Source organism: Cercospora beticola, chromosome 1, assembly GCF_033473495.1.
Source record: "Cercospora beticola chromosome 1, complete sequence".
Taxonomy (NCBI): Eukaryota; Fungi; Ascomycota; class Dothideomycetes; order Mycosphaerellales; family Mycosphaerellaceae; genus Cercospora; species Cercospora beticola.
This window is the reverse complement of record NC_088935.1, coordinates 4,955,240-4,968,328: the sequence shown is the minus strand read 5'-3', so window position 1 is coordinate 4,968,328 and position 13,089 is coordinate 4,955,240. Positions and strand designations below refer to the sequence as shown.

The 13,089-nt window shown below is 52.7% G+C and overlaps 7 protein-coding genes across 7 annotated transcripts; 4 read left to right on the top strand and 3 right to left on the bottom strand.

Moving 5' to 3' along the window:
* Positions 1-169: 169 nt before the first annotated feature.
* RHO25_001977 (uncharacterized protein) lies at positions 170-1,969 on the top strand (the record flags this gene model as incomplete). The annotated part of the gene is made up of 1 exon (XM_023594572.1): positions 170-1,969. One exon carries the CDS (start codon positions 170-172, stop codon positions 1,967-1,969), a length of 1,800 nt encoding a protein of 599 aa, XP_023459491.1.
* Positions 1,970-2,232: 263 nt separating this feature from the next.
* RHO25_001976 (uncharacterized protein) lies at positions 2,233-3,087 on the bottom strand (the record flags this gene model as incomplete). Its single annotated transcript, XM_065602159.1, has 3 exons — positions 2,233-2,334; positions 2,382-2,783; positions 2,848-3,087. The coding sequence occupies 3 exons, from the start codon at positions 3,085-3,087 to the stop codon at positions 2,233-2,235; spliced, it is 744 nt and encodes a 247-aa protein (XP_065458231.1).
* A 242-nt stretch (positions 3,088-3,329) lies between these two features.
* On the top strand, positions 3,330-4,240 carry RHO25_001975 (uncharacterized protein; the record flags this gene model as incomplete). The annotated part of the gene is made up of 3 exons (XM_065602158.1): positions 3,330-3,590; positions 3,658-4,059; positions 4,112-4,240. 3 exons carry the CDS (start codon positions 3,330-3,332, stop codon positions 4,238-4,240), a joined length of 792 nt encoding a protein of 263 aa, XP_065458230.1.
* Positions 4,241-4,855: 615 nt separating this feature from the next.
* RHO25_001974 (uncharacterized protein) lies at positions 4,856-5,987 on the top strand (the record flags this gene model as incomplete). The annotated part of the gene is made up of 3 exons (XM_023594570.2): positions 4,856-5,161; positions 5,228-5,623; positions 5,676-5,987. The coding sequence occupies 3 exons, from the start codon at positions 4,856-4,858 to the stop codon at positions 5,985-5,987; spliced, it is 1,014 nt and encodes a 337-aa protein (XP_023459492.2).
* Positions 5,988-6,170: 183 nt separating this feature from the next.
* On the bottom strand, positions 6,171-7,676 carry RHO25_001973 (uncharacterized protein; the record flags this gene model as incomplete). Its single annotated transcript, XM_023594569.2, has 1 exon — positions 6,171-7,676. One exon carries the CDS (start codon positions 7,674-7,676, stop codon positions 6,171-6,173), a length of 1,506 nt encoding a protein of 501 aa, XP_023459493.1.
* A 745-nt stretch (positions 7,677-8,421) lies between these two features.
* RHO25_001972 (uncharacterized protein) lies at positions 8,422-9,222 on the top strand (the record flags this gene model as incomplete). Its single annotated transcript, XM_023594568.1, has 1 exon — positions 8,422-9,222. The coding sequence occupies one exon, from the start codon at positions 8,422-8,424 to the stop codon at positions 9,220-9,222; it is 801 nt and encodes a 266-aa protein (XP_023459494.1).
* Positions 9,223-9,623: 401 nt separating this feature from the next.
* Positions 9,624-11,396, bottom strand: RHO25_001971 (uncharacterized protein; the record flags this gene model as incomplete). Its single annotated transcript, XM_023594567.2, has 3 exons — positions 9,624-10,357; positions 10,411-11,217; positions 11,270-11,396. 3 exons carry the CDS (start codon positions 11,394-11,396, stop codon positions 9,624-9,626), a joined length of 1,668 nt encoding a protein of 555 aa, XP_023459495.1.
* Between the last annotated feature and the right edge of the window lie 1,693 nt (positions 11,397-13,089).

Sequence of the window (13,089 nt, the reverse complement as noted above, 5' to 3'; positions counted from 1 at the left end):
TTGGACATGAAGCAAACTTGCTCGCTTTGTTCAGCAGAGACATGCAGTGGGCAATCACTGCTGATCAACGGTGGCCACGACATAAGAGCTGCTCAGCGTTCTGTAGATTAGAGGCAGAATCAATCAGATCCATTTCACCCAAGCCCCATACAACAATACTTTGGCAATCATGGCGTCTGCTTACGAAGGGGTCAAGAACTACCTTCAAGAGCATTACCTCACTGCTGCCGCTGGTGGACGTGCAGGTCGGCAGGAGGAGATCAGAACGACTCCGTTGTTCTCTTTGGCGGTCAAGTATCATGTTGATCATGCTGAGGATGAGGTTGATACCAGCTCGGAAAGTGATGCTTCTTCACAATCTGCCGACAACTCAAAGTCTTCTGAATCTGCGTCAAGCAGCAAGGAGCCTTCGTCCGCATCCTCAGATTCCGACCCGGCGGCTGAGAGTTCCGACGAGAACTCGGAGTCATCTGTGCCAGTCTCAAGCAGCCAGCAATCTTCGTCTTCGTCTGCGCAGTCTTCGTCTGAGCGGTCTTCATCTGGAGAGGATTCGTCTGCAGAGTTTTCTTCCGGACAAACTTCTTCTGAAAACCCTTCTTCTGGACAGTCTTCTTCGGCGCAGTCTCCGGTTAGAGCTTCATCCTCATCAGGTGACACTTCGGCAACTGACAAAGCCGTCCTTTCTCAGTATGGTCTCCTTGGTTTCAATGTGGGCGGCTCTGAATCAATCGATCAATGCGAGCCGATCATGCTGAATGTCAACGCGCCGAACTCAGCTTTCATTTGTGGCTCACAAGGCTCGGGAAAGAGTTACACGCTCAGTGCCATTTTGGAGAACTGCTTGCTGAAGGACACCACTGTTGGCTCTATCAACCAGCCCGTGGCCGGCGTGGTGTTCCACTACGATGTCGCCTCATCTTCATCGATCGCAGAGGTAGCACATCTGTGCTCACTCGGCATCCAAGTCAATGTGCTCGTCTCTCAAAGCAACGAACATGCGCTGAGAAAAGCCTATGAGCGTATAGGTTCCGGAGACAACAAGCCCACAGTGCGTCCACTCCTACTTCGCTCATCAGATCTCTCGGTCGACCGTATGAACAAGCTCATGGCGCTTGCTGAGAAGGAAGGCCCTCCACCACTCTACATGGAAATTATCCAGCGCATACTCCGCCGAATGGCCATCGAGAATACCACGGCCAAGAGCTTCGACTACAAACGCTTCCATGCTCTCCTCGACCAAGAAAATTTATCCAGAGAACAACGTGCTCCCATGAATCTCCGCTTCAGCTTGCTGGAGAGTTTCATGCACCCAGATGATGTTCCATATCGCGCAAATGAGACCTGGCGTCCTAAGCCCATTGGGAACAACAGACTCTTCGATCTCAAGCCTGGTTCTCTCAATATTATCGACCTCAGCGACCCTTTCGTCGACGCCGCGACAGCATGCTTACTCTTTGACATCTGCCTTGGACTCGTCAAGAACCAACGCCCTCCTTCTGGTCTCATCATCGCCTTGGACGAAGCACACAAGTTCATGAACGACTCTTCAGCCGCGAAGACGTTCACCGGAGGTCTGCTCACTACGATCAGAGAGCAGAGACACAACGCTACGAGAGTCGTGATTGCCACGCAGGAGCCCACTATCTCTACTGACTTACTCGATCTCTGTTCGGTGTCGATTGTGCATCGCTTCACATCGCCGGCGTGGTTCGCTGCCATTCGAGGTCACTTAGGAGGCGCGAGTCGGATGTTGAAGGATGGAGAAGAGGAAAGGGACTTGTTTGGAGAGATTGTGGAGTTGGATGTTGGGGAGAGTTTGGTGTTTTGTCCGGGAGCTTTTGTGACGATGATTGCGGACGAAGATGGGGAAAATAGGAGGGCAGGAGAGCTGGGACCGAACGCTATGAAGATGAAGACTAGGAAGAGGATGGGCAATGATGGGGGTATGTCTGTCCTCGCCTCTGGATAAGGAGTTGTGGTTATGGTGAGCATGAGATGATCTGTGAATTCAAGAAGAGGCGCTGAGTTCATTTGTCCATAGTCTGAAACTACTGCAGGCCCACGCTTCAGGTCCGAAGGGCATCCATTGCCCGATTTTGTCCTTCTCGTATCTCGCTCATTTATTAGGAGCGACAGGATTCTGGGTGCACCGTGAGAGTCCCGAAATCAACGTCAATTGCTCTCTTCACGCGCACGTCCCAAGCTTGTCCAATCAGTCGCTGTTGCACAGCCTCAAGCATTTGCGCGTGCCCAGAACTCAGTCCGTCCCAAGTGTAACTCGGTGGAAATATCTGAGCCCTTTCCGATGAGCCACTGTTCGAAAGCCTTTGGTCCCTGCTCGATGTTAGCTACAGATTGCGCCTCCACTCCGATAGACTCACATGCGAATACGCCTCAGCCATTTCCCAATGCGTGTCGTCTGGGGCTGAGGACCAGATCGCGAAACGTCCTTGTTCCCACTCATAGCAGACGTCTACTTGCACGACTGGCTCGCAGATGTCGTCCACTTCAATGATCATCGCCGCGGTGTACGCTTGAAAGTGACGCTCGCCGATGAACATGAAGTCGTCATCGTTTTCCGGATCATCCAGGCGCATAATCTCGCTAGGAGAATGACAGATTTGCAGGCGTATGGTCTGGATCAGCTTCGCACGCTCGATTCCGATGCTTTTCATCCAATTCTGAACCATTCTGGCGCTGGCCTGAATGTGAACAGGGAAATAAGTGACGAAGGTCGTCGAAGAGTAGTAAAGCCCAAGGGCTTCGGCATAGACTTTCTTGCACTAAATGTGTTGAAGAACTGTCAGTACAGGCTCTGTGGAAAAAAGGGTATGGGCCTTGACTTGCAGTACACAGCAATGCTGGCGGGCTCGAGTAGACGCTCCTGACAGCTCCTGAACTGGGCGTAGTGCTGCGCAGTTTCTGCGTGGTGCCTTCGAAGACGGCCGACCAAATGCGGTTGCGCAACTCGGCAGGCAAGGACATCAGTCTCGACGATTGACCGAGTGTGCTCGCATGTTGCAGGTCAGCCCCCTTCAGCTGTCTGGCGGCGTGTCGGCGGCGCTGACCTCGACTGCGTCGAGCCATGTTGCCGCAATATCGGTTGGATGATGCAAATCGAGAAGATGGGAATGTCGAGGGAACTGTCTGCTCAAGCTTGCGAATTGACAGTGCGTGCCTGCGGTCCCGCGCTCCGTTGTTTGCTCCTCGTTCGGGCTTCACTTTTACCTGCATTAGTGCTGCGTTAGCTTCTCCTCTCCTTCCAAGACTTTCCACCTGCATTCCACCCACCAACACACGCACAAATTGCACCACACAACACGATCGAGATGGCTCGACGTAGTCGAGGCCAACGCCGCCGGTACGTGGCTCGAAAACAGAAGGAGAGCGCGCAACAAAATGCCACTACAAGCAAGCGCTCCATGAACCCGCTCCCGTCGAGACTGATGTCTCTGCCCGCCGAGTTGCGCAATCGAGTCTGGACAGCTGTGTTTGAAGGTTGGACCCAAAGAATCGATTACTACAATCGAGCTCAGAAATGGACGGCTGCGGACAAGGCCTACAGGCGTCAGCCACCGCTGCTGTCCACCGTAAGTGAACCCTTTGCCAATTTCCTAATATATGTCCACATGCTTACCAGCTTTGGAATCTCCTCAGTGTAAGCAGATCTACGCCGAGGCTGTTGGAATCTACTACTCGAAGGCGATCTTCTTCACAAGCATCATCTCAAGTGAATGCGCGGACAGGGTTCTGCGCACTTGGTTGTACAAGATTGGTTCTGAGCGAGCAAAGCTAGTCAGAAATGTGCGCTGCCACTTGAGCATGACTCCATGGTGGCTTGAGGACCTCAACGTCAAGAGTGATCCTAGAGAGCGTCACTGGCGCATCCACAACCACGAAGATCGACTGAGATGGGCTCGAGATGTTGCCGCTGCAAACGGTGGCTCCGAAGCAGTCATCAAAGGGGACCTCTGGTATGAATCCGATTGGGATCGCATCGTGATCTGGACATCGGATCCTGTTGAGACAGAGCAGGAAATCCGCCACCAGTACAGAGAGGTGTGTTCAAAGTATGTGAACGAAGTTGTGATTCATGGCTAACATCGGTCAGGGAGATGAAGAGCTCGACAAATGGCTGGAAGCAAAGGGCTCAGATGTCTTCCGCTGGAGCCTGCGAGGTCTTCCTCCAGTTGCTACTTATGCCGACGCCCACGACACGTACCGTGACCGGATCGAGTGAAGTATCGCATGGGATGCACACTGTGCGCCGGAGATCGGTTCAAGGTACTGAAGAATCCGGCTCGTCTCCTTCTCATGGAGCTCTGTGCAGAGCCACGTCCGTAGACCAACCAGCATTCGAAGTCGAAAGTGCCGAATACTAGAATGTAGAGGTCCTGCGTCGAGTTCCAACATCAATGACCAGGCGAGACCCAGCCCTTCTTGAAGGCTGCATGCTCTGCAAGCCCATGTATTAGAACTTTCTTCATCTCGCTGCTCTTTGACGTAGAGAGTGCAACTAGCCAGAGATTGGGCGCATCTCCTGTTGACCCTGCAAGCCCACGAGCTCAGAATCTTTCGCATCTTGCTACTCATTGGCATACGGAAGAAGGATCAGTCAGAGACACACTGCATCTCTTGTTGACTCCGCAGAACTGCAATCTCGGATCTTCCGCATTCCCATACCTATTAGCACAGGCTGTAGTCGTCCTTCTGTAATAGTCACACTTCGCGTCAACTTTCACTTGAGGTCCGTGCTTGCGTTAGCTTTAGCTTCTGATTGCTTCCAAGACTTTCCACTTCTGTTCCACCCACCAACACGCGCACAAATTTTGCACCTGTCGCACCAAACATCGAGATGGCGCGACGCAGTCGAGGTCAGCGTCGCCGCCACGCGGTGCAGCAGCGCAAGCAATCTGAGCGCCGCCGCGCTGAGACCGACGATACCCAACAAGCCTCCAGATTGATGGCTCTCCCGGCCGAGTTGCGGAACCGTATCTGGACATACGTTTTCGAAGGTTCTGTCCAAGAGTTGCGTGTCGATGAGTTTTACACGCCAGGCATGAAGGGCCTCTGGCGCGACCCCTCTGGCCCTCCGCCCACCACAAGAGTCATGGCGGGGTCCTGGAGTTACTACACAAGCCCGCCGCCGCTACTGTCTACAGTAAGTCACCTTTCGATGCGGATACTGGTCTCAAATCCACGCGCACGATGCTGATAACCTTCTTAGTGCAAGCAAGTATACACCGAAGCCATCGGTATTTACTACTCGACGACGACCTTCTTGAGCAAGGTCCCAGCCTGCGAAATGAGCGCGGAGAAATTGGTTGCTTGGATGAAGAAGATTGGTCCCGAACGAGCCAAGCTCATCGGGAATGTGCGCTTTTTCGTCTCTGCACTTTACCGGGATATGTTTCGCTTCGACTACCAAGAACTTGGTGACCTGGTGGCCTTTGACAGGGCTGCTATGTTGCTAGAAACCGTCGAAAATGTGGTGGCTCGAGAGTACGACAACGGACCGTGTATCAGTGGGAATCTCTGGTATTTCGACGATGAAGGAGGTTTTGAAATATGGACATCCAAACCACTCCAGACAGACCAGGAGGTCCGCCAAGCATGGGAGCAGGTAAGTGGAATCTGAGCGAAATGGCTGATACCCCTGAGCTGACATTGAGAAGGGACCAGAAAGTTTCGAAGACTGGCTTGTGAGAAAGGGAAATGGTTTAGGGATTTCCCGTTGGGAAATTGAGGATACGCCAGGGATCTCGAAATCGGAAAAGGCGGCAGCAGCGTACAGAGAGTGGAGTCTTGATGCACAGGAACATTGGGTTGAAGAACTTCTCGATGCATTCGACAAGTGGTATATGGAAACCCACTCAGAAGTCGCTCGATTCCACTGTGGATGCGGCAGATATCCCAAACTCCAAGGACGTACAAGAGGATATGCTCCAGGACACCCGATTAATCAGGGCGACGACACGTGCTTGTAGTCAACCGGAGAGCCTCCAAAGGTCACTCTCGCTGTTCCGCAGCCCCTACAAAACGTAGACTGATCTCGAGTAATCAGCCAAAGTATGCCGGTTTCTCGTCGCAGGTCCAGTCTTAGACCGTTAATACAACTGTACATTCTGTACAGCCTCATTGGCAGTATGTGGTCCTCCTCTCGTATGCCTTCAGCTCTTTGACGCCGACTGCCGCTCGAAAATAGCCTCGGCCAGTTGTTGACTGATCAGACCTTCCTCCACGCAGCCTTCCAATGCCTCCATCAAATCATCGACAGCAGCCGATGCCTCACCGCCGTACATGAGCGCAGCGATTTCTGTCGCAATTCCCAACCTCTGCTGAGCCTCCTCTTCTACCTCCTCATCTCCATCAGCCTTCGCCAGATTCATTGCCCCCTTGTAATATGTCTGTGCATTCTTGATCAGAGTCTGAGCACTATTTCGTGTATTCTCGCTGAGATCAGTCTTCGGAATGTGAATCAGCCGATGCCGCAAGATCTCCAAGTCGCCCTTGGACTTGTAAACTTCGGCTTTGCTCTCTTTGGCACTCTCAGTACTGAGCTTCGTGGCTTTGCTGTAGAGGTCTTGCGAAGTCGTGAGCTCTTTCCAGCACACAGAGGCAGGGAGATCTGGAGACTCGCCGAATCGGTCGATGGTCGACATAACCAACTCTGTTCGCGCTTCTGCTTCGGCAACGAGAGCGTCGGCATCTGTGTCTTTGCCTGGGATTTCAAAGGCATCAAGTCGTTCCACGTATTGTTGCAACTCAATCATATGGTGCTCGAATTGAGCGCTAGCATATGACGCGATGAAAGATGCGCGATTGACAGCAGTGGCGATACGGGCCTTATCCTGTTCCTCGGCTGGCAGGAGAGCGATGTAGCTCGGAGCTTTGGTTTCGCTCAACTGTCGAGCCATATCTCCAAGATTCTGCAACCCCTTCTCATCTAAAAGAGGAGCGAGAGTGGTAAGAGCTGAGAGAGAAGCATAAACGGTATCCAGTAGGTCACTTGGCGATACGGGAGTCTCGACAATCGCCGACTGCTGTTCTTTCATATCAACATCGCCAGTTGATGCAGACGCTGCTGCTGGTGCCACTTCTGGCTCTGGCTGCTCAAGCGCAACACCGCCATCCTCGGTATCTGGGAAGTCCAGCTTGTGCTGCTCGTACATCATCTCCTGTCTCGACAAACATGATGACAGATGCGTGATCGCCTGTTCCAGAAATGGCACTGCCTCATCCTCACGATCATCCTCAGTCAACTGCTCCGCAAGAGAGGTCTCAACTTGTGCAATGTTGAACAGAGCATCTGGGTTCTCCTCATTCAACTGCAGAGCATGTTGGTGAGACAACAGAGTCCTCTCGAGCCAAGCAGGTAGCTCGACACCAATGTGCTCCAGAATAGCAGGCTGTTGCGAAATTTCAAGCTCCAATCGCGCCTTGTTGTACGCTAGATCAAAGTCCTTTGGATGCTTTCCAACCCCGGTATCGTAGAGTTCAAGGGCTCGGACGAACGCTCTTGCAGACTTTACGGGGTCGCCAGCACGATGCTTGCCTCCTGCAGCCTCTTCGAAGTCTGCTGCTTCTTGATAATCATCTGCCGAAACCAGAGCAGCAGCCTTGGCAGGCTTTTTTTTCGGCGGCGGCCTTGTGAATTGCTTCGGCTTTTGGCCCATTTTTGCAATCGTGTTCGGAGTCAAGTCGCGCCGAATGAGACGAGAGAGACCAGTGAGATCGATACGGCCTGATGTTGTCGCCAGCAGAGGCTTCTGGAAAAGCGTGGCAGATTCGCACTTCCTGGTAGGGATGTGGTCCGAATCTTGACACAGCGCTCCACGAAAAAAGGGCCACGCTAAGGCATCAGATAAGGCCGATAGGCAGGGATGGGAACTCGGTGGTGCCCTGCATTCGACGTAACAGTGCATTTCGCCCAAAACTCACGAATCACCGCTCAACAAAGCAAGAGGCCATTGCCGGCGATGACTGGCGTGGAAACGTGCGGCGGCCGTGCTGCAGGGCATGGCGGTGGGAAAAGTGGCAGCACACCACCCTCGCCCCCGATGCACGTCGATGGAAGGGGAAGAATACCGTACTGGCAATGGGTGTGGAGCGGCCAGCAATCACGTTGTTCGCAAGACTAGGAGCATCCGTGTGGGCTGCCTGCTTGTCCGTAGCAGAGATTGTTGTTCCCAACACGTCATTCTTGACTATTCCATGTACCCTAGCGGGCGGCTTTTGATAAGTAATTCCCAAGCACCCGCCGAGCAGTGCACTTCGCTCTTGTGTTGCGCATGAATCATTGTGCTGTGTTTTGCAGATCTCTGTAAGACCGCAAGAACGATCAACTACACTCGCCGAAGCCTACTGCTGCTCGTGCTCTTACTACTTGCTTCTCTGCTGTACAACCGAACAACAGAAACCATGGGACGCCCTCCGAATCTCTACTCCTTCGGCGACGTCGACAAGGAACTCGCTCCCAACCTCCGCAAATACATCCTCGAGGCACAGAACGAGGCCCTCAGTCGCCAAAATGGCGTCTTCCGCATAGCAGTCTCCGGCGGCTCCCTCCCAAAAACACTCGCCAAAGCCCTCTTGGCACCCTCCAATGGCAACTCCGACGACAAACTCGACTTCTCCAAATGGGAAATCTTCTACGCCGACGAGCGTGTCGTGCCTCTCGATCACGAGGACTCCAACCACAGACTCGTGAAGCAGGACCTCCTCGACCAAATCCCCTCCGAACTCGGCCAACCCAAAGTCTTCCCCATCGATGAGCAATACCTCGACGATGCGCAAGAATGCGCAGATCAATACGAAAAGACTCTCGTGTCGATTTTCGCTCAGCGCGATTCTGTCAAACTCCCTCTCTTCGATCTCATCCTGCTAGGCTGTGGTCCCGATGGACACACGTGTTCGCTGTTTCCTGATCATCCTCTTCTCCGGGAGAAGAATGCATGGATTCTCTCGATCACGGATTCGCCGAAACCACCGCCAAAGCGCATCACGCTCAGCTTGCCGGTTGTGGTTCACGCATCGAAGATTGGATTCGTCGCGACAGGAGGTGGAAAGAAGGATGTGATTAAGAAGATCTTTGAGACGGAGGAGGGCGCGTCTTTGCCTTGTGGGTTGGTCAACGCTCAGGCGGCGGAGCGGGTGAGCTGGTTCTGCGATAAACCTGCGACTGAGGGAGTCAATTTCCCGAGGCGCGGAAGTGTGATTTGAGGTGGATGAAAAAGAGCGTGAGAACTGTGTCGAGCGAACAGCATACCGCAGCAGTCATGCAGGAGTAGTTTGCAGCATTTTGCAATGCGAGAAGAGAGCGCTCAAGATACCAAATCATGATGCAACGGCCTCATTCAACATACTTATCATATCCAAGTGATCATGTTTCCGTGCATAAAAGAGGTCGTGCTCGAAATCTTGAAGGCAGAAGAATGCTGTGAAATTGTGTATTTTGTTTACTCTGCACGAGCTGTCCGCAAACTTGGTTGCGACACGCCCTCAAACTCAATATATCGTCCATCCTTCCAGGCTGTCGCCGGAGGTATCTCCGTCACCATATCCTAAACGCCCAAGATCTGCTATGCATTCAAAAGTGGTAGTAGTGGTACAGAATCTCGCCTCTATAGCTTCATGCCGAGCACTTGGTGCACACGCAACGCCTGTCGAATGCTAAGATCCAACATGATCTCCTCGCTACCACCTGGAATGGCATATGCACGCACATCACGGTACAGTCTCTCGACCTTTGCACCTTGACCGCCTCGGCTGTAAGATAGACCACCGAAGATCTGGGAAGCTTCACGCGCGCAGAATTCGAATGTGGTGGTGGCTTGGGCTTTGAGACCGGCGATGGCGCCTCCGAGCTTCAGCATGGCTTCGGTCTCGTTCATCTTCTGGCATTGGTAGATCATGTTCTCGAGCCAGCTGTATGAGGCCTCGATCTGGCGAGCCATATGTGCGAGCTTCAGTCGGATGACAGGGTGGTCGATGAGTTTCTTGCCAAAGGTCTTACGCTTGTGAGCGTACTTCATGCTCTCCTCGTAGCAGACACGGCTGAATCGCAAGCATTGGATGATGATGCCGATACGCTCGTGGTTGAAGTTGGTCATGATGACCTTGAAACCTTGGTTCTCCTTGCCGATCAAGTTCTCGACTGGGACCTTGACATCTTCGAATGTGATGTATGTGGTTCCGGAACTCCAGACACCTTGGCAGTCCATGCGGCGGGTGCTGACACCCTCGAACTCGCGCTCGATGAGCAGGACGGAGACACCGTTCATGCCCTCGCCGCCTGTGCGGACGGCAGTGGTGAAGTAGTCGCACCAGATACCGTTTGTGATCCATTTCTTCTCGCCTGCAGATAACGTTAGATGAGCGACGACGGAGGTAGCAAAGGCGGGAACTTACCGTTGACGATGTAGTGCTTGCCATCCTCGCTCAGCTTGGCCTCGCAAGTCAAGTTGGCCACATCAGATCCAGCATCAGGCTCAGTGATCGCAAGACAGATACGCTTGTCACCAGCAAGAATACCAGGCAAGATGCGCTCGACGAGCTCCTTCTTACCAGCCTTCACGACCGGCGGACATCCAATACCGAATCCACCAAGGACATTCCAGACAAAACCACCCGAGCCAGTTCGCGAAAGCTCGTCAGTGAGAAGCATCTCGTGGAACAGATCCCACTTCTCCGGAGGCACAGACTTGACCTTGTATGGCGAGATGTGGCTTGGGAAGTTGTGCAGTCCCAATGTACCTGCGAGGTAACCTCGTGTACCCATCTGCTTGTAGATCTCATCTGGCACCTTCTTCGCCTCATCCCACTCTGTCACGTTTGGCATGATCTCGTCTTCTACCCATTGTCGGATTTCAGCTCGGAGGTCGGCGTGTGTCTGGTTGAAGTATGGAGAGTGGTAGCTTTGGTACCAGTTCGGGTCTGCGTAAGGTACGAGGTCGCCGAAGGAGTCGAGTGCCTCTGCCTCCTCTTCTGCTGCTGGGCCTGGAGCGATGGAGATTGTGCCGGACTCTGCTTTTGGCACAACTGCCTCTTTCTTCGCCGGAGGTGATGGAGGAGGAGTTGGTGCTTGCTTGGGCTCAGGCTTTGGCTTGCTGTCGAGGGAGCCGACTTGCAGTTTTGGTTGGTACTTCTTGAGAATGCTCTCATTGTGGTACTTCCAGAACTGCTTGCTGGCGTCTTTGCCTGCGACTCGTTGCAGGACTAGCATCTCGTCAGCAACACGACTTTCATACGCAGCTCAATCCGGACATACTCTTCTTGCCGCCAGGATGCTCGTCCGCGAATGCAGTCAGATCGTACACATCTTGGTCGACGATGATGTACAGATCATTTGGCTTATTGTGAGCGGCCACATCGGCCGTGGAGAAGGACTTTGACATCTTGGCGAGCGACACTGATGAACACGTCGAATAGCAAAGTGGACAAAGAAAGAATGGGGAAGATGAGGGATAGATCGGGGTATTCACGAGGGTCACTGCCACGAGCGAAACACGAGACAGAAGAATGTCAGAAGTCACAAGCTTACTACGGCAAACCCCAGCTCTTCATGTGAAAGAAACACAAAGCCGAGCATGCATCGTGACGCGGGCGATCAGATTTCACTTGCCTGGTCCTGGGGAAGTGAACCATTCGGAGAGTGCTGATTGGTCCACGACCCATGCCTCGGTCTGGGACGCGTTCGCGTGGCGTGTGCTTTTCGAGTCTCGTGCCAATCCTTCGGCATGTGATTCCCATCTGGACTTTCTCCGCGTCCGGCCTGCCGCCAAGCGAAATAATGCTTAAGACCACTTTACGAGAACGACAACAAGACTCTCCTGGAGTGATTACTTTCACCTCGGTCCTTGGATGGGACGGCATCTTGCGTGGACTTCGTACAAGTCGTCGCCGAAACGACTTGGACGTTCTCAGAGTATCCGAATACGCTTCGAAAGGCTCAATGAGACGATTATTTGCATGTCAATATCGCAGACACAAAATGCTTCCAACTTCGAATGCGAAGTATTCTCCTAGGTCATGGGCCTTCACAAAGCAGACCCGAAATGTTGCGACGCCAACTGCAGCTATGTCGGTGAGGCCTGTGCCGTGCGGCGTTGAGCATCGCAACGCCTTGCGATTACGAAGACCTTGATGGATCTGTGACTACATCAGATGGCGCAAGACCCCGACGTGGTGATTTTGTGCTCTGGATAATATCTTGTTTGCGATGTATACTCCTCATGAGACGCCACTCGAACGGTATTGCAATCTGCGCATGATACAGGCAGCTCTAGAAACTGTGTTACGTCAGTGACAGACTGGGGTTATGACGAACTCTCTTTCGTCCGCAGTAGCTAGCAAGCATGATTGAAGATGCTGAAGTAGAACAGCTCACCTTGAATCACTGTAGGACCAACTTCTGAAGTATACAACCAGTACCACCTTCAACAAATTGCTGAAAAACATTCACCACTGCGGAAAAGAACCACCCCAAACAAGCATCCTCTAATAACCACCCAAACCACCAAGCCCTCAAAACCTCAAATCCAACACCACCAAAACCATGCCCGAACAAAAACCCGTCCTCGTAACCCCCTCCACCTCCCTCCAAACCTCCGGCTCCCAAACATCAGGCATGATCCGGCAAAACGCCCTCGTAAACGTCTGCCCGGACATTTGCGCCTCCCGGATGATAGCCAAACCCCACACATCCAGTGCAATCCACCATCACGGTCCCGAAAACACTATAGTTTTCGCCTTCTCAGGCCACGGTACAATCGTTTCCGAAGGCGGGAAAAAGAAACAACATCTAAGTCCAGGAGATTTTGCGTTAATTCCTGCTTGGGCGGAACATCAAGAAGTGAATGAGAGTGATGAGGATGTTGTGTGGGCGATTGTGAGGAGTGGGGAGAGCCCTGTTGTTGTTAATTTGGAGGGGGGTTGGGGGGGTAGTTTTGTGGAGGGGGAGGGAGAGAAGAAATGAGAGAGGGTGAAGAGGGGTCTTTGCTAGAGGATATTGTTGAATGTGTGTATGAAAAGGATGTATATTGAAGCTGCAATGTAGCTTGCGCCATGTCTATAGGCTCAGTGGGCCAG